Here is a 20,306-nt window from a genome sequence, read left to right as displayed (position 1 = left end):
CAAATATAAGATGGCCACTCTCATGAAATTATTGGTCTCTCTTTTGTTCATTCTCATCGCAAAAGCTTCCATTATTCACGGCCACCGTCGTATAACATTTCCAACTTGAAAAAACAGAACACGAAAATTTGAATGAACTAAACAATCAAAATCCAACAGATTCAAGAAACATTAACACAATTAATTTACAAAATCATACCCATTCAAGAAAACTCGAACACACTAAATTACTACGCAGGAACACATTACAAAATCATATTTGTCTACTTCAAATCTGCAACAGATTTATCAAATTACTAGGCAAAATCAAAATCATTCAGATTCATGAAAACTTTCAAGAAAACACAGAACACATTAAATTACTACGCATTCAAGTGAACATTTATCAAATTACTGGGCAAAATCAAAATCATTCAGATTCATGAAAACTTTCAAGAAAACACAGAACACATTAAATTACTACGCATTCAAATGAACATTTATCAAATTAGTACGCAAAATCAAAATCATTCAAATTCATGAAAACTTTCAAGAAAACACAAAACACATTAAATTACTACGCATTCAAGTGAACAGGAACAAATTACAAAATCAAACTAATCCACTTCTAATCTGAAATAAAAACCTACAATTTGAATACAAAAGGAACGAAAGAAATGAAATTAACAAAATAAAATCGAATTCCCAAATTCGAAATTTCTTATGATCAACATATCGTATAACATATTTTCTATCCGTCTGGTCCAGTTTGGCCCGTTTCCCACCGAAACCGTTATTTGTCCCTCATGAATTAATAAGTAATCCAATAAATGATTAATAATTAATCTAAAGAGAAACCTTGATTCGATTATCTTTAATCTTGGATCTTGATTAAACGACGGTGTGCAAATCTGAAAACAAATACAGATGCTAAAGATTCCATTGCCCAAGTTCCTGACTTTTGCTGCTCATTTTTGGCAAAGGATGTCCCTAGACGTTTACTAGTCCAATCTTTGATGCATCACTTAATTGATTGTGTGGCTGGAATTAATGCACCAGTTCCACAAGTAATTACCCAGTTCGAATTCCGCAAATTTACTCTTATTTCTCTTCCCATCCAAGGCAAATTTGTTCTTCCCCGATCACTGATTCCAAGAAAGAAGCATGGCGGTGTTACAGCTGCAACCCTTGTTCCCCAAGATCACAACTTTCTCACATCTTCGCCCAGTTCACAACAAACTCACCAAACGCAAAGCCATTCTATTTGCCCATCCATCCCAAAACCACCCTTCCTATCAACATGAAAAAATCAAGAGAAGTGGGCAGAAGTTGAACGCGGTTGCAAAGGAAGTTGGTGTCGATTTGCAGGATGGTGGTGACCGAAGTGTCATCTCCGGAGCATCGAATCAAGAAGAAGTGATTGAACAGAGAGATGTGGTTAGCTATGATTGGACTGAAGAATGGTACCCGCTTTATCTATCCAAGAATGTGCCAGATGATGCTCCTTTAGGCCTAACTGTATATGACAAGCAGGTTGTGTTGTACAGAGACGGTACTGGAGAGCTTAGGTGTTATGAAGATCGATGCCCACACAGGTATTTTTTCAGACTTTTTTTTCTTTTTTTGGTGAAGTTTAGTACTTTCTTGATTCTTCAGTAAATGTGTGTTCTGAATTCATATTTTTGTGTAAGTTAAGAAAAGGTTTTGGAGTTTGGTGTGTGGGGATCACGGTTTCTTTCTTGAGTAAATCAAAATTGGATGATTGGATCCAAGAATACGTGGGTCGTAGTTGAATCTTGAAATTGATAGAAATCTATGAGTTATTCTCTATGCTTTATCAGAAATTGTGGTTGCCTTTTTGTGAAATTATATTCCAAGCTTGACTTGTTTTGTTTCACATAGCTGATGATTTAGCATGAAAGAAATAATTTGTACTTCGCATCAATCGAGCATTAAAATATTAGAAAATTTTAGTCTCGTGTGGGTGTGGGTGATTTTTAGCTGAATGAACTTTCATATCCTTGAAATTTTTATTTTCGTTTAGGCTAGCAAAACTCTCGGAAGGTCAGTTGTTTGATGGTCGACTGGAATGTTTATACCATGGCTGGCAATTTGATGGGAATGGCAAATGTGTGAAAATACCACAGGTTGGGATTCCATACGAGTTTTTTTAGTCAACATATATGTTTGCATAGTCCATCTTTAATGGGTTTGTCCTTTCTAATTTGTTTCACAGCTATCCTCAGGTGCAAAAATTCCACAATCTGCTTGTTTGAAACCATACGAAATTAAGGAGTCCCAAGGTGTTGTATGGATTTGGATGTCTCACAAAACACCGCCAAATTTCAAGAAAATACCCTGGTTTGAGAACTTTGATAGGCCTGGATTTCGAGACATTTCAACAATCCACGAGCTTCCATATGATCATTCCATCCTCTTGGAAAACCTCATGGATCCTGCCCACGTGCCTATTTCACATGATAGAACAGATTTTACGGCAAAAAGGGAAGATGCAACCTCGTTGTTTTTTGAGGTCACCGAGAGGACAGACCGAGGCTTTGCGGGCTGGTGGAGCAGAGAAAAAGACCGGTCAACACCAGATTACATACCAAACTTCTTACGTTTTGAGGCCCCTTGCGTTCTACAGAACAACCGGGAAATCGTCGACAAGAATGGTGAGAAACACTACTTTTCAGGACTGTTCCTTTGTCGTCCCTCTGGACAGGGAAAATCAATGCTCATAGTTAGATTCGGGAACACGAGAAAACCACCAATGCTCTTGAGACTATTCCCACAGTGGTATATCCATCAGAATGCCGGTAAAGTTTTCGAGCAAGATATGGGATTCCTTTCGTCCCAGAATGAGATTCTTATGAAAGAAAAGGTTCCCACTAAAGAACTGTATATAAACTTGAGATCATCGGACACATGGGTGGCCGAATATCGAAAATGGATGGACAAAGTCGGGCATGGAATGCCTTATTATTTTGGACACAGCACAATATCTCTACCTGAATACCCTGCTGTAATTGAGCATGCACCTGCTGGCTTGGTCGCAAATCTCTCGGCATCTCAACCGGCAAAAGGAGGGATCGGAACTATGCATGCACCAAATCCTGCCAACAGATATTTCCGGCATGTTATTCATTGCAAAGATTGCATGGCTACTGTCAAAGGATTTCGAACATGGAAAAACATATTCTCTATAGCTGCTCTTATATCAACTGCATTAGCGATTCTTATATCTGGAAGGCAATGGAAGGCCGCACTATTGTTTTCTACTTCTTTGTGCTTGGTCGGGATTCATCTTTGTTCGACTGGAATCACGATTAACACGACAAACTTCATAAGGACGCACAGAAGGTTATAATCCTGCATGGCAAGTTGTAAATAACAAGTTCTTGGAGAGCTAGTTAGTAAATGATCTCATATCTCGGTTGAACGTATTGAATTTGTAAGTTCTTTACTCTGTGTAATAAGGTTGAAAGATATAAGCTTCCAATTGCCATAATATATGTGCTATATCTTGATTGATACCTGAGAATATACAACTCTGCTCTGAATGTAGTAGGTGTTGATATTTGAAAATTTTCTTTTAACACGACTACCTGCATGCTACCTTTCGATGGGTAAATCCGAACTAACACCGTAACCTGCAAATCACGTTAGTATGGTAAACCGTGGTGGACAAACCCCATATCATATGAGAGGTTCACCAGAGAAATAATCAACCGCCAACCTCTCTTATTATGGACCTGATGAATTACCGTAGGATTCTGAGATTCTGACAGTGTATTAACTATGTTTAGGCTAATCTACCCAACTCCCACCAACCTTTAATAATTCAAACTCTGTTTACTCCTGTCTAGGAAGCGATCGATATTAATGCATTGGTCAAGAAAGTATTAAAACAAAGGATTCCCCTCTCTGTGACTGTTTCTCACTCAGCATTACTACCACAATATCTTTCAATTATGTTTGCAAATTTGCATATGAATATGTATTAGACGATATCATATGGCGATAATATCTTAAATCGTACTATAATAACTTGATCGCTATGTGCATATTCTCAACGAATAGGGGGAGTGATTACTATCTATAACAGAGACATTGCCAGCCTACCACGGCCACATGTGAAATAAATGCTCATACGAATAAATAGAAACATCTGTGCATTCGTACTTTCGAATTAAGAAACATGAGTCAAGAACGTTGCGGAAAACTTGTGTTTCCAAATTCGCGTATTATGGTGAGGCCAAGAGTTTGGTTTCCTCGTTACAAGCTGCTGCTGCTGCTGTTTGTTTTCATACTCTGTCAATCAGTTTCTTCCTCCACTAGTCTCTCTTTTGGGTTCTACACATTTTCTTGCCCGTCTGCTGAAATAATGGTGAAAAATACAGTGAGAGCCGCTTCTTCTCAGGATCGGACTGTCCCCGGAAAGCTCATTCGCTTGCTTTTCCACGATTGTTTTGTTGAGGTCGCACATTCTTGATTTTTTTAACGATGATTAAGTAGATTATTATTATTTGTAAATATTCAAGCTGTCAAATCCCCAAGACGGCGACTAAATGTTGCTAGTTATTAGTACTTGGTTAATAAACAGCGTTGAGTTGATATTAATACTGCATGACTTCATTTGATAGGGATGCGATGCTTCTGTGTTATTACAAGGAAATGGAACTGAGAAAACCGATCCGGCAAACAAATCCCTTGACGGGTTTTCGGTAATAGATTCAGCAAAAAGAGTGCTTGAAATCTTTTGCCCTGGAATAGTTTCTTGTGCTGATATTCTTGCCTTGGCAGCTAGAGACGCCGTAGAATTTGTAAAACTCGAATCTTTACGCATTTTCACCTTATTGTTCCAATGTTGATTATATATTGCAAAAGAAACTGCAAATGTTATTATTTTTATTCTAACAGAGTGGAGGGCCAAGCATTCAAATTCCAACCGGGAGGAGAGACGGCAGGAGTTCTTTGGCTGCTAATGTGAGGCCAAACATCATAGACACGAGCTTCACATTGAATGAGATGGCTAAGGTCTTTTCTTCCAAAGGCTTATCCTTAGATGACCTTGTTGCCCTCTCGGGTACGTACGTTTACGGCTCGATCATTACGCACATGATACATGAAAGTTGTTATTTTCAGTTTGGGGAATGAAGCTATAGCTGATAGAAGATATCATAATCATAGCTTTTACTTTGAAACACCCCGTCGCATGTAAGTTGTAGATCATCAGGAAACATATGCTCGGACACAAATACTCGAAACATACTTGTGCACATAGCATGACACCATTTTGTCCCATAAAGTTTGAGATCATATGAGGTGTTTTCAATAATAGTTTTATAAGTTTAACCACATAAATATTCACATAAGTTTCTGGTTTTGCAGGCGCTCACACGATCGGATCGGCACATTGCAGCTCATTCAGTGAGCGGTTCAAACTCGACTCCAACGGAAACCTTACGCTAATAGACAAATCATTGAATGGACCATATGCGGCTGAGCTCAACAAAATGTGCCCTGCTGGTACCAGAGACGATTCGATCAAAGTCAACAATGATCCCGGAACGCCTCTGCAGTTCGATAATCAGTATTACAAGAATTTGCTAGAGCAAAAAGGGTTGTTTTCATCTGATTCAGCTCTGCTAAATGATGAGAGAACGAGGAGTAAAGTAGCGGAATTTGCCAACAATCAAGATAGTTTTTTTGAGAGCTGGGGCGCATCTTTTTCTAAACTTACTACAATTGGAGTTAAGACAGATAATGAAGGAGAGATCAGACAAACTTGTTCAATGGTTAATGGATGAAGTGCTCAAGTTATTTTGAATCACAAAGATTTGCTTAAATGGTTTTTATGATATTGTTTGATGCATAACGCTTTGCTCATTTGTACATTAATTAATTTGCAAGGGATTTGCAATTAAACAATGATATGCAGTGTGTCTTTTCAAAAACCACTGGCCTAAATAATATTCTCTTCGTTTCAATTATATTGTTCAAGTTTTCTTTTTTGTTTGTCCAAAATATATAGTCATATACCATATTTAGTAATATTTTTTTATACTTCTTTACTAATATACCTCAATTAACTACACCTTAAAAATTGTGCAATCATTTTAAAAAATTTAATAAAAATAAAATAGAAAGTTTATATAAAATTTGTTTTTCCAATACATTTTTCTTAATAATCCAAAAAGAACAATATATATGAGACGGAGGGAGTATCATTTAGCTTGGTACTTCCGAGTCAAATGGCAATCCAACCTCCCCACAAATTAGCAAAAGAATCGAGGCCATTAATTACAATTTAAAGAGCCTATTATTCAAAGCTCGATTACCACGTGGTGAGAATTTATTTATCTCTCACCATTACACATATATTCCATCAACGTAACTCTTACCAAATCTCACACGTGGTGAAATTTTCTTTATCCTTAATCAACTAGCATCTGTGAGGGATAAAAAAAAACATACCAAATATATATTTTTTACTAATCTGTATTAGTTGTATAAATTTAACAAAGAACCTTTAATTTTTAATGGGCTGAAAAGTTATGAGCCTAATAATTAATAATGTTTAGTAATAGATCAACATTGATATTAGTAATACATTTTTACATATTTTTATATTTTATATATATAAAAAAAAAAAAAGTGGAAAAGGACAAGTAAACCTACGATAGTGGGTGACAAGGTAGCTAGGATTCTTGAAATTGAGCTTATATATGAATATGAAGATAAAACAGCAACAATAATTCAGAGTAGTGGTGAGTAACAAATATAAGATGGCCACTCTCATGAAATTATTGGTCTCTCTTTTGTTCATTCTCATCGCAAAAGCTTCCATTATTCACGGCCACAGTCGTTACGCCGCCTTTCAATTAGCCTCTCTTTTGCCAGCTTCCACCTGCACCACCACCACTCCTCCATCCATCACCAAAGGTTATCTTTCTATTTTCTTTATATATATTGTAATTTCTTGTAATTGCATATAATATTTGTGTTAATTAATTAATTCAATTAGATGCATGTGTTTCTTGGATTTGTTTTTATAGTTAGGTACGTCTGTTAAAAGAAAATTCCATCATCATAGCATAAAAAACATTAAATAAAATAATATATCCGATCATTGATGTGCAGTTATGGCAAAATCTGATTGAATTAATCGTGTGAGGGTGATTTATGTTTAACATATCGAATACATATATATCTATACTATAATATGGTATACTATAAAGTACGAGAACTTTATGTAAACTATTTTTGATATGTTGGTATCACGTTTTTTAAGTAGCAAAAATACTCTTATCAAATTTTAGAAAATACTTAATTTTTGTTTAATATATGTAACAGTTATCCCACGAAGAAACATATTGCTAATTTAATGTTTTTAATTGGTTGGATTGGATTTTATATGTATTGGATGGATCACAGCTGTTACGAATTTGGACTTATAGTTTCACGACAATAACTCGTGTTTCATTGCAATCACCAACATAAAACAAGTGGATTGCTACGCTAGCGTTTTGTCTCCCACTCTCCGTGCTTCGTTTTTCAAATAGGAATGTCCATTATTAAATCATGAAGGATTTCAATAATTTTTAGGCTCATGTATTAAATGTATATTTTTATTTTTTTAACGGCTATTAAATGTTTACATTTAACACAAGTAATAAATTTAACTTAAAAATTAACCAAATCATGTATATTTTTATTTTTTTAAAAAAAATTGTCCTCTCCAATATATTTTTTATGATGTATTAACGACTTTATCGAACTCTATGATTAGACTCCGACAAGTCACGATCAAGGATGAGAGTATTTCACCGGCATGGACCATGTTCTCGTCTAGGTCAGGACAAGAATGCGGCCTCCACCACGACACCGTCTTTAAACCAAGTCCTTGACCTGGACCAATCGAGGGTCGACTCGATCCAAGCTCGACTCAATTCCAATCCAAACAAACATCAAATTACTGAGAAACAAGTGAGCCTCCCGGCTAAATCTGGCCGGTCACTTGGATCCGGGAACTACATAGCCACGGTGGGCCTAGGGACGCCAGCGAAAACCCTCTCCCTCGTATTCGACACTGCTAGCGACCTAACGTGGACTCAATGCCAACCGTGTGCGAGATCATGCCATCAACAAGAAGATCCCATTTTCAACCCATCATCCTCAAGCTCATACTCCAATGTATCTTGCAATTCAGCTCAATGCTCTCAGCTCTTCTCCGCCACGGGGAACAGCCCCGGATGCGTCTCTGGCACAACATGTATCTATTCACTCATATACGGTGACCAATCCTTCACCGTGGGAATCTTGAGCAAAGACAAGCTAACCATATCCCCAACTGACGTGTTCCCGAGTTTTTTATTCGGCTGTGGCCAAAACAACCAGGGGCTGTTTGGCAATACTGCTGGAATAATAGGATTAGGAAGGGATCCATTATCACTCGTATCCCAAACTTCAAGTAAATATGGCAAACTCTTCTCCTACTGCCTTCCATCTACTTCAAGTTCAGTAGGGCACTTAACATTTGGCAAAAGTGGAGCCGCAAACAGTGCTAAATTCACGCCTTTCGCTAGCTCTAGGATAGCATCATTCTACTATGTCAACATAATCGCTATAAGTATAGGGGGTCATCAGCTGCCAATAAACGGCTCGGTTTTTAAGGCTGGAGGAAGCGTCATCGACTCGGGCACGGTTATAACTCGTCTACCACCGGGGGCCTACAGCGTTATGAGTTCTGCTTTCCGGCAGGGAATGACAAAGTACCAGAGAGCACCAGCTGTTTCGTTACTGGACACTTGCTATGAATTTGGGAACTTGACGACTGTGACTATTCCTACCATAGCTTTTACCTTCGGTGGCAATGTGAGAGTCGACCTCGCACCCTCAGGGATACTGATAGCCGTTAGTTCTTCAAGCGCATGTCTTGCTTTTGCCGGAAATAAAGCTGCTGAGGATGTTGCAATATTCGGGAACACTCAGCAAAAGACAATGGAGGTGGTGTATGATGTTGCTGGAGGCAAGCTAGGATTCAGCCCCAACGGATGCAGCTAAGTTGCAAATTTCAACTCTGAGGTTTTAAGCAATCTATCATTGACGCATATGTTTACTTTACTTTTACAGAGAAAAAGATTATGGTATGTGACAATAAAATTAGAGTGGTCACGTAAAAAAGGTTTCAAGAAATGTAGAACCGTTTATCAAGAAGTTTGCAGGTGATGTTGCAGTTATAGGCTTGAAAACCATAAGCTTCTGAATCTAAAACATTTGATTTTAATTTGATATGGAAATACTCTTGTTCGTACCGTACCTTGGCCAAAATCGCACCTTGCACCACAACAAATTGACATGGACCTCAAAAACAAGACATTAAAAAGTACATCTTTGAACAGTCAACAGCTTTATGAGATATTATCGGAGCCACCACTTTTCTATCATCATGTCGAAAAGAGCAATCCAAATACGGAATCACCCCACAATTTAAATCCAAACCATTTACAAACAATTCTGTAATAACCCCCACCACTTATATTTCCACACAAGAACGTAGAACACAGAGAAATAGTTCGAAACTCTTTTTTCCTCTATCCCCACTTACGACCAAACAATCACAAGAAAAAACAAGGTGAGATTTGGTTTCACATCACAAGAGCAGGAAGGAGACACGACCCTTTTCTTCCTCGATTCATCACAGTATGCATACCAAGATTTATCCTTTAACACACTCTAATTTACTATGATAAAAAGTAAAAACATATGCATAGGAACTCAGTTTCCTAATCATTGTAAAGATTTTAATGATTGATGAGTATTCAGAGGCTCGAATGGGAATTCGTATACATGTATCTCGTAAGATCAAGAAACAAACCACTTTAATTATACATAACGATCTAAAGTTAGAGTTACCACTTTACAAGTGCTGCATAAACATAAAAGCAATACATAGTTGACCCCCCTAATCCCTATCACCGACTCTATCATCAACTCTTGTAGGAGAACAAATACTACCAAACTTGCCAACATGCACCCAAATTCCCCATTTTGTATCTAACACAATGTCGGGAATCTACAAATAAAACCGGTCATTCTGCTGAACTACTATGGTTGTCTTACCGTGGGTGCAAAGGGTCGCAGAATGCCTAAGAATACTCCTGGGCTTTTTACAAACAAAATCAAGAAAACAGTGGCAAAGATATATCGTTCAGCCATAAACTATAGTTGATGCAGCATACCAAAGTAAGAAATACTGTAACGAATGCAAGTTAATATTATCAGCCCAGCTGTTTAATATCATCTACAAGAATCCATTTCAAAGGGATTCCATTTTTCACAATAGTCAACATAAGATTCCAGTACTTTACCTTGATTAAATATGGAAAAATCCAATCTTCCTACTCATCGTCGTCAATTTCGCTTTCACCGCCGCTGCTCATGGGCAAAACCTTACTCGTCGGAGTGGCAACATCAACAAAAGTCGCGGAACCCATCTCCATTTGGCATATCCTCACCGCACCAAACAACCTCTCCGGCAACTCCGGATCCGTTTGTGCCTCCACCAAGAAGCCCATATCTATTGTCACCGCCGTAACACATCCCAGGGCAAGCCGTAAAATGGCCGTAGCAATAGCTGAACTACCGATATCCACTCCAATCTCCAGGTAATTTGGTCCTCTATGATAGCTACAATTCAGCGCCTTGCCTAATAAACAAGCCGAGTGATTTCCCACGGCGGTTTTCACAATCCACGGACCTTTGACGATTTTATTCACGATCTTGAACCGGCTGCTACGAAACGCGTCTGTTCCATTGATGAACTGATAGAGCAGCGGATTCGAATTAATCGACTCATCCAATTTCGTCGCAAAGTAAAAAACGGCGGAGTAATGGTCGCGGCCGGGCACTTGAAGATTTATCGCGACAACGAATGTTTTCGATTTTTCATAATTCTCTGAGCTGCGCAATGCGTTCATTACGCGGTTGTCGGGCCGGGCCAGGACATGATCGAGCTTCGAGTTGGATCGGAGCCAGTCAACCCCAGCTGGATTCAATAGCCACTCTCCGGCAGGGACTTTCGCTTTCTTGATGAAATAATTAGGCCCGCGGACGGAAAATCCATCCCCCGGCGGTGATGCCCAGCCGTTGGACCCAGTATGGAGGTCCACGTGCTTCAAAGATCCGCCGTTGATAGCTTCTTCCCTCCAATCATCTAGGTTACTAATAGTGGAAGCAGCGGAAGACGTGGAAGAGCGGTGGTGTTGGTGGTGGTGTTTATGCTTCAGCTTTACAGGGCACATAATCAGGGCGGCGGAATAAATCTCACTGCAACGCCGTCGAAAGCTCCGCCGCTATAAATGTAGAATAGGCGGGGGGGATTGGATTATCTGGGTTGGGGAAACAATGGGAAAGAAGAAATACATATGTATATATATACTCCACTTCTCCGAAATTACGAAATTGCCATCCTTTTAGATTCTCGACAACTAATTGATGCGGTGTAGGATTTGGAAATATCTACACTTTTTTTTTTTATTTCTGAAGCTTGTTTTTCATATGTTATTAAAACTTGTTTTTTACTAGTCCCAAATTTATTAAATAGTTATGTAATATAATATACAAATATTATATATGATCTGTACTTAATACAGTATTATTATATTATATTTTAAAAGTTTTTTCAATATGGATTCAAAAAAAAATTCAATATAAATAATGTTTATTTTTAATAAATAAAAAGCCAAAAACATTGTATTTTTGCATAAATTATTTTTTAATGAGAAATTAACTAAATATATTGATCTTACTAAATTATTTTTTAAAGTCTAGATAAAGATTCAAAAAAATTATTGAGATGTGATAGTTATAGATAATATTATTTATTAAATTAATTTTCTATGATTTTTTTGATAAATGGAAATAAAGTAATTTTTAAAATTTTGTAGTTGTGTTCTTAGTTGTATTCTATAATATCATATCATAGTAAGCGCAGATAATGTTTTGATATATTTATTCTTAATAATTAATTTTAATACATTCCGATATTTAATTCAGTTTTTGAAAAACTGTATTATCATTTAATTTTTAAAATTTAAAAGATCTTCCTTAACTATTATCATTTAATTTTTTTAAAATTTAAACTATCTCTCTTTTTTTTTTCCCCCATAAGATGAGAAACAAGACCAGCATTGCCAGCATTTTTTGTTATACCAAGTAGTGAGTCAATATACCCATAATTATTAGCTATAAGAAATTTTATTTCTTAATCTGTTTAGATTTGGAGTTATAATCTATCGTACAAATGAATCCATTATTAATAAAGATTCGCGTGAAATTATAGAGAGGGCATTAAATTTATTAGAAACATTATTTTGTTGGTTAATCTATGATTCACTTATTGATAATTCCACGGATGATATGTATTACAATGATTTAATTTTTCTCCACCAATTTTTTATTTTTTACTATAATTATATTTTTCATTAATGTTTATCTTGTTTTAGGGAATAGTGATTATGAACACGCCACCATGATTTCCATGCTCGATATATTTTGTTTTGCTTCACTAATCGAATATATGTCACATGTGACACGTGATCAAGAGACTTGAGTTCATTGAAATTAATCGCATTTAATTAATTCGCTTTTCTCCTCAAGGGAAATTAGGAAATATATTTTAAAGTCCTTATTTAAAAATAATTAACAAGCAATGAGAATGAAAATTGATTCCCTCACAATAAATTTTCGGACGAGATCATCGCACATAGTTATATGATTAACGTATTTTGTAAGTTATTGTATTAGTTTATAAATTTTTCTATTACACATCAAATGATAGCGGACGTGAATTCCGATATCACTAAAAAATATGCACGAAAAAATTTTCAGCATAAACTTATAGGTATTGTTTTGAATCATAATAGATTTCATGTGTTTCTAAAATTTATCCGAAACATTTTTTTCGCTATATATTTTTAATTTATTTTGGATGAAAAGCACTCCAATTATCTATGTTATGATTAACATTCAAATATGCATTCAATGTAAGCATGCATGTTTATTTCAATTATTATGAACCAAAGCAATCCAGTTTTTAATTTAACTTTAAGAATCCGATACAGTTATATACGTTGTTCACTTGATCATCGTTTCAGAACTCTTCAAACTTGGAAGTATGATTTATTTAAAAATGCAACGTTATTTACAAGCCTCCATTTTTCACCAATATTGAAGCCCACTCCCCCCTCGCAACAAGCAATGTATTTATTTTACCTTACAAGTTAACTAGCTACATGATGCTTCATGTTCAAAGACAAATTTTAAACTCATTCAATTTTAAGTTTGTAAATGTAATGTCACCTTTATTTTTGGGTGGAAGGATTTTGTTATATGCAACCAATTTATTTAACAAAGTCGACTTGTGCCATGTCTTAATGTTTGAAAGGAATATTAATTTTTTGAAAATTTTTTCCTTAAGCGTGCTAATTAAAATATTGAATTTTGCCTTCTAGACAAAAGATTTGATATGATATGATTAAATATTCTATGATCTCGATAATATATTTAGGATAGATATTTAACTTAATTATATCTTGATATCGAATTGAAAGGATTTATGAAATATTATCAAGATATGAATTGATATGATAGGGTAAATATTTATGTGCTATTATCAAAAATATTGAGATAAAATATTTACCTAGATTGAGTATTATCTTGATAAGGAAATATTGTGTATTATTGATTATCATATATTATCAAGATATTATCAATTATATTTAAAAGAGTCTTATTCCTAACAAAGATTTATTTCCTTATTGTGTAGGACTCTACAAGGAAATCCCTTTTATACGTGAAAGCTAATCTATAAAGAGGGGATTCTGCGCACAAACAAGAACACACTTCAGAGGAGAATTCAAAAGAGCTTTCAAAGAAAATCACATAGAAGAATTCGAAGATTCTGAAGAAGTTTTGCAACCATCGTTGTTGCTTGTCCCCGTGCTGCCGTTCGTGTTGAAGACATCAGAGACAACACTGTGGGAACTGTGTTGTTGAAGATCTTTACTGTCTCTTCAAATTTAGGCTACGGGAGTTGCATCTATTGTTTTTACTCTTATTTATTTATGATGCAAGTTTGATTTCTCAACTTGTTGAGAAATTTAGGATTTAATGACTTTTCGTAAAATCACTAGGATTACTTTGTAAGACTATTCTTACGTTTACTAGTGATATTTAGCCCTAAGGCACCCGCACGAGTTTTTATACTCGTGCAAAATTAATTTTTTGTGTTATTTATTTTTATTTATTTACCGCTGCACTGTGTTGTCGTTGATATTGTGACACCGCGGACAACACTGACTCTTTATTTTAACCTACAATTACAATACGATTTCTGTCAAGTGGTATCAAAGCCAACTCTTGACCTTACTAAGAGAGATTCTGGTTATTTTTGTTTTGTAGGTTTATCATGGACGTGTCGGTTGTTGACGTCAGATTCCGACCACCGAAAGTCAATAAGTCAGATTTATGTGATGATTCAATTTCCTTGATCTCACAGAAGTTTGAAGATTATTTGAAGAGAAAAGACAAACAAAAAATTGGACAACAATTTAAGCACCCTAGTTTTCCTGCTCCTGAGAATCTGTTGAGGGTGTCACCTACTCGAGAACCATCTCGACCAAGGTATGTTGTTAATTATGAATCTAATACCAAGAATTTTGATTATGTGCAATGCAGGAAATGCAATGGATATGGACACTATGCAATTGAATATGCAAATCGATTCCACAAAGGTATGACTATGTTCTTGAGTGATGATGACTCTGACAGAGATCAAGAACAGAATGATGAAGAAGGTCATACCTCTCTGGCTGCATTGTTGAAAGAAAAGAGGTGTTTTCAAGTCAACCCACTGGGTGTTGCCTCCGGTGTTGCAACACCAAGTCGCAACACCAGTGAAAAATCAGTTTGCTTGAATACATCTACTCTTGGTAATTTTGGTGATCAGGAAGTTGTCAATGATGATATAACTCTAGAGTGTGTACAGAAACTTTATGAGGAGTTGTATGCTGATCGGATCAAACAGAACAATTTGAACACAACTCTCTCTAAAGAAAATTCTGATTTGAAGTCTGCCATGGCCAAGCTTGAAGTGATTCTAGGTCACTGGTACTTTCATAGTGGAAGCTCACGCCACATTACAGGTTTGAAAGAACATCTCATGGATCATATTGAACAAGGATGTGGTAAAGTGACTTACGGAGGTGGTGCAAAAGGAAGGATTGGTGGCAAAGGAACACCGAACGTGGAAGGATTTTCAAAGTTTCACAATGTGCTACATGTCAAGGGACTAAACTCAAATTTGATATCTTTTAGTAAATTGTGTGATGATGATTTTCATGTCAAATTTGATAAAAATACTTGTGAAGTTTTTGATTATACTAACATATGTGTTTTGATAGGTACAAGATCAGTAGATTACTACCAATTTGGAGAGGAACGTGTCTGCAACTACATGAAAGTGAATGATCTTGATTTATGGCACCAAAAGTTGTGTCATGTAAATTTGGAGGCATTGAAAAATATGTGTAAGTATGAAGCTGTCCAAGGTATGTTTATTTTGAATTCTGGAGTTCCATATGTTTGTGGTGCATGCCAAATAGGTAAGAAAACTCTCGTGTTGCACCCCGTGTTACAACACTTTGGGACAACACGGTGCATTGAACTTTTGCATTTGGAGTCAATGGATCCTATGGAACTGGAAAGCTATGGAGGTAAGAAGTTTTTTTTTTTTTTTTGTGTTGATGACTTCTCACGTTTTACACGAGTAAGATTCTTCAAAGAGAAGTTGGATATGTTTGATATTTTTAATAATTTACTCACAAAGATTACTAACTTACATAACTTGAAGGTTGGAAGGATCAGGACCGATCATGGTAAGATTTTTGAAAAATCTTTATATTTTTGTGATAAGAATGGCATATCACATGAGTTTTTTGCCCCAAAAACTCCTCAACACAATGGCATGGTCAAAAGAAAGAATAGAACGTTGCAGGAGATGGCTAGGGTGATGCTGAGCTCAAAGAATATCTCAAAAAGATTTTGGGCAGAAGTCGTGGATACAGCTTGTCGTGCATTGAATCGAGTATACTTAAGGAGTGGTTCTACTATGACTTCCTATGAGATTCTCATGGGAAAGAGGCCAAACCTTAAATTCTTTCATGTTTTTGGCTGTATTTATTTTATTTTGAATGAAAGAGATCACCTAGCCAAATTTGATTCCAAAAGTGAAAAATGCTTGTTTCTTGGATATGCTTTGAATAATCATGTATGTAGAATGTTTAATATGAGAACTGGAGCAGTTATGAAATCTATTAATGTAGATTTTGATGATTTTGCGGATATCAAAGGAAAAACTACTAAGGATGATCTGCTGGAAATTTTCAGTCCATTGAAAGATTCAGGTGTTGCCTTTGATGTTGCAACATCAAGCACAACACTGGGTTCAACAGTGACTGAACCTGAGAATAATCAACCAAGCGATGATGTTGTTGTTTTGATAAATGATGGTAAGGACATTTCAAGCAAAATACAAAAGAACCATCCATCATCACAGATTATTGAAGATGCTTCTGGAACAATGCAAACTCGAATGAAGGACAAGTGGACTACCTCAAGGTGATTGGGTTAGTATGCTCGAGTTTCATGTCCACAAATGAGGTAAGGTTGATTGAATATCATCTTGAAATTGGCTTCAAACGAGGTAAGGTTGATAAAACCTTTTTTATTCATAAGTACAAAGGTGAAATACCTGTTTGCCAAGTTTTTGTGGATGACATCATTTTTTGTGCTTCTTCTGATCAAAAACATGTTGATGATTTTGTTGAATACATGTCTTCCATCTTTGAATTGAGCATGGTAGTTGAGTTGAGTTATTCTCTTGGTTTTGATGTTAAGAAAATGCATGATGGTATTTTTCTGTCCCAAAGCAAGTATGTTGAAATTTTGGTGAAAAAGTTCTGTTATGAGAATACTAAAAGCATGAAAACACCAATGGGATCTAGTGAAAAGTTAGGTAAGAATGGTGTTGCGGCCGGTGTTGCCAACACCATGTACCACATCATGATTGGAAGTTTTTTTTACTTAACTGCAATTCATATTGATATCATGTTTAGTGTGTGTTTATGTGCTAGGTACCAATCTGATCCAAAGGTAACCCATGTAAAAGTTGTTATGAGAATTTTGAAATATGTTTCGGGTACATTGGATTTGGGATTGTGGTATACTAGGGATACCAATCTTGTTGGTTTTGGTTGTGTTGATTGTGCTGGGGATTTTAATGATAGTAAAAGCACTATGAGAGGGTGTTGTTGTCTTGGAGATAGAACTTTTTGTACACAACCTTTTTTGATGAACCAAATGTTAGAGGATTGTGGATTTAAAAGTCAACCTCCCATTTTTTATTGTGATAATTTGAGTGCGATTGACATTTCAAAAAACCCAGTTCAACACTCTCGCACAAAACCCATTGACATTTGGCGTCACTTTATTCAAGATTTGGTAGAAAAAAGTGTGATCCGAATGAATTTTGTTGGAACTAATAACCAAATGGCAGTTATATTCACAAAAATTTTTGTTTTCGAGAGCTTCTATACTCTTTGAAGGTCTCTCAGCATGTGTGCATTATAATCCTTTGCTGGTGTTGTCGCCGGTGTTACAACACCATAGACAACACTGTTGTTTTTCTTTTTCATGCATGTTTAGGATTTTAGGCATTTTGCATTCACTTTGTGATGTGTAGTATTTTAATCTCTGTTACAGTGATTTGACTGATGCCAAGTTTTTCAGCAAAATTTTTATTAAACACACTGACCCTTGTTTATGGAACTCTGACTAAACCACTAAGTAGTTGAGGGATGTACGTGTATTCCATGTTCTTGTCCCATGTGAAAGGTGGTTTTGCAAATTCAGTGTTCAACTTTTTAATAAGTTTGATGACCAATGTCATATGTACAAACTTTATAAATAATCGGAAGAAAATGGAAAAAGCTACCTAATTGAGTCCAATGAAGACTGTTCTTTTAGTGTGCAGGCTACCACTTTTGAAAATTTTCTGAAATCAAGGGTAATCAAGTGTGTAAGTTTCAAATACTTTTTGAAAAACTATGGTGTTGTTGATGATGTTGTCAACACGAGGGGCAACACTACACTTGTGAACATATCATATGCATGTGGTTGCATTTTATTTTTATGTTACATTCTGTTTTAAGCATAAAATAAGACATGCATATGCATTCAGAATTGTGAATATTTTATGTTCAGGGTTTGACATTCTAAACGAACAAATTTGGTGAAATACTCTATCTACTGAAAAATGAATTTTGTGATTAACAATGATGTAGTGGAGTTGAGCCGATGTGGAGTTATTTATGGGAATTTTGATTGCTTTCAATCTCGAATTATTTTCATAATTGGGTTGGATTTTATTTCCTCGATTTGAAAAGTTTTACCCATAATAATTTTCGTTGGTAAGTGTTTCTGGATGAGTTTTTCAGAAGGTGACTGTTTGAATGTTTGAATTTCTTTTTACTGACCAATAAATTTCTTTTAAGCATATATTACTCATTGATTTGATCATTCTTATGCTTAATTGGTCTTTGCAGTCATAAAATTGTCTTCCTACATTCTCTCTCTTTGATTATATTTAAGCTTATCCGATTTTTGGGCTAATCAGATTGTCTTTTTGTTTTTGGTTTTTCCAAACATGTGCCTAATTATGCTATCATTGAGGAAGAACCTGATGCAGATATGCAACAGAAACTTGCAGATAACAGGCCAAATATTTATGGTAGTTCATCTTTCATCTCTGAGGATGACGAATTTGAGGAAGCGAATACTAAAGATTCTACTGGTGATGATGTTGTGAATGGTGTTGCTAACACTGGAGGCAACACTATTTATGCAGAGTGTGACATGTCACTTTTCTTATCTCACAATTTATATTCAGAAGCTTCTACTGTTGATTGACATCTGTATGTCAACCATGAGTTCATTGAAGAGAAGAAGATTGATCTGGATGCTTGCAAGAGGCAGAATTTGGTTAAATTTGTTCAAGACTCGAGGTATTTTTGCTACTGTCTTTGCTTTTGTTCATCACAGTCGAAAGCCTGTTTTGAAAATCTTTACAAACCTCGCTGCTGGTGTAGATGCTGAGCAATCTACCAATTTTGACAGAGTGTCTGTGCATGAGCGAATAGATGTTTGATTCTGTTGTTATCACTGCTCTATATCGCACTTTTGATGTTGAAAAGAAAAGAGTTCTGCTGAAAATCAATTAGTATTGTGAAGAACGAGACTCCTTCAACCAACTTTATTGTGGTAACCAAGTACAAGGAGTGATAATTTTTGCAATTGGAACTTGATTTCCTTTCAAGTTTGGTGAAGTTGATATTCAAGTTCATATTTCAATTTGCTGATGGAGGTTGATAAAGTTCACAAATTTGTCTTTTCCATCCCTCATCTTTAGGATTCTGGAATAATATGGCTTTATCCGATACATTGATGTGTCTTTGTCTCTGGTTGGTTAAGAATTGAAGGTTGCTCATATTTTGCTGAAAAAGGAAAATAGACCTACTTGGTCTGAATTTGATGTTGTGCCTCGTGTTGCCAACACTGCGCGCAACAGTGCTTCCACAGCTGATTTTCTGCAGATCACTCATGCTCTTGTACAATCTTTGATGGATCATGTAGTAAAGAAAATAAGAGAGGAGAAGGAAGACAGTGTATACTATGAAGCCTTATTGGCCGAGTATCGATTGATGATTGAATTTGATGTTTTTGTTCCTCCTATTGCTATTGAGAAAATTGTCTTTTATGATGATGTTGAAGCTTCCTTGACTCAAGTTCTGGACATTCTGAAGCAAGGGAAGGCTGATATTCTGTGGTTGTTTTTGCTCAACCTTTCGATGATGAGCTTGATAAAGAGATGCTGGAATAATTTGCTGCAATCAAGCCCAATGTATCTTATAATTCCTCCACATCTAAGATTAGGTTGATGCTTAAGCTAGTGAGGAATCAAGTTTTTCGAGGAAGATGATGCTGATGCTGGTGTTGTTGATAGTGTTGCCAAGATCACAGACAACACGGCTGCTGCTGAATTTTATTTGACTACTGTCTTTTACCACAAGTTCTACTATGGAGAAGATACTGTTCTGTGGCTCTTGTATGTGAATCGATGCTGATTGATGAGAAGAATATCGATGTGGATGCCTATGAAAGGATCAATTTGGTTGAATTTTTGAAGGATCAAAAGCTATTTT

At 36.0% G+C, this 20,306-nt stretch overlaps 4 protein-coding genes across 5 annotated transcripts; 3 read left to right on the top strand and 1 right to left on the bottom strand.

Moving 5' to 3' along the window:
* The first annotated feature begins 857 nt into the window (after positions 1-857).
* On the top strand, positions 858-4,755 carry LOC140872848 (protein TIC 55, chloroplastic). Of its 2 annotated transcripts, XR_012147926.1 has the most exons (4): positions 858-1,574; positions 2,024-2,126; positions 2,216-3,433; positions 4,626-4,755. XR_012147926.1 is itself a non-coding variant. In XM_073275757.1 (3 exons), the coding sequence occupies exons 1-3, from the start codon at positions 1,144-1,146 to the stop codon at positions 3,347-3,349; spliced, it is 1,668 nt and encodes a 555-aa protein (XP_073131858.1). In that variant the 5' UTR covers positions 858-1,143; the 3' UTR covers positions 3,350-3,473. The 2 variants fall into 2 exon arrangements, 1 of the variants encoding a protein (XP_073131858.1); XM_073275757.1 differs by lacking the exon at positions 4,626-4,755 and having other exon boundaries at positions 2,216-3,473.
* Positions 4,191-5,858, top strand: LOC140872849 (peroxidase 18). The gene is made up of 4 exons (XM_073275758.1): positions 4,191-4,459; positions 4,626-4,805; positions 4,903-5,068; positions 5,374-5,858. The coding sequence occupies exons 1-4, from the start codon at positions 4,229-4,231 to the stop codon at positions 5,790-5,792; spliced, it is 996 nt and encodes a 331-aa protein (XP_073131859.1). The 5' UTR covers positions 4,191-4,228; the 3' UTR covers positions 5,793-5,858.
* Positions 5,859-6,729: 871 nt separating this feature from the next.
* Positions 6,730-10,100, top strand: LOC140872840 (aspartyl protease family protein At5g10770-like). Its single transcript, XM_073275743.1, has 2 exons — positions 6,730-6,927; positions 7,775-10,100. The coding sequence occupies exons 1-2, from the start codon at positions 6,771-6,773 to the stop codon at positions 9,046-9,048; spliced, it is 1,431 nt and encodes a 476-aa protein (XP_073131844.1). The 5' UTR covers positions 6,730-6,770; the 3' UTR covers positions 9,049-10,100.
* A 143-nt stretch (positions 10,101-10,243) lies between these two features.
* On the bottom strand, positions 10,244-11,380 carry LOC140872841 (protein ENHANCED DISEASE RESISTANCE 2-like). Its single transcript, XM_073275744.1, has one exon. It carries the CDS (start codon positions 11,286-11,288, stop codon positions 10,386-10,388), a length of 903 nt encoding a protein of 300 aa, XP_073131845.1. The 5' UTR covers positions 11,289-11,380; the 3' UTR covers positions 10,244-10,385.
* Between the last annotated feature and the right edge of the window lie 8,926 nt (positions 11,381-20,306).

The sequence above is a fragment of the Henckelia pumila genome, unplaced genomic scaffold (assembly GCF_033568475.1).
Source record: "Henckelia pumila isolate YLH828 unplaced genomic scaffold, ASM3356847v2 CTG_477:::fragment_3, whole genome shotgun sequence".
Taxonomy (NCBI): Eukaryota; Viridiplantae; Streptophyta; class Magnoliopsida; order Lamiales; family Gesneriaceae; genus Henckelia; species Henckelia pumila.
Note: the sequence above shows the minus strand (reverse complement) of the source record. Positions and strands in the feature narration are given on the sequence as shown.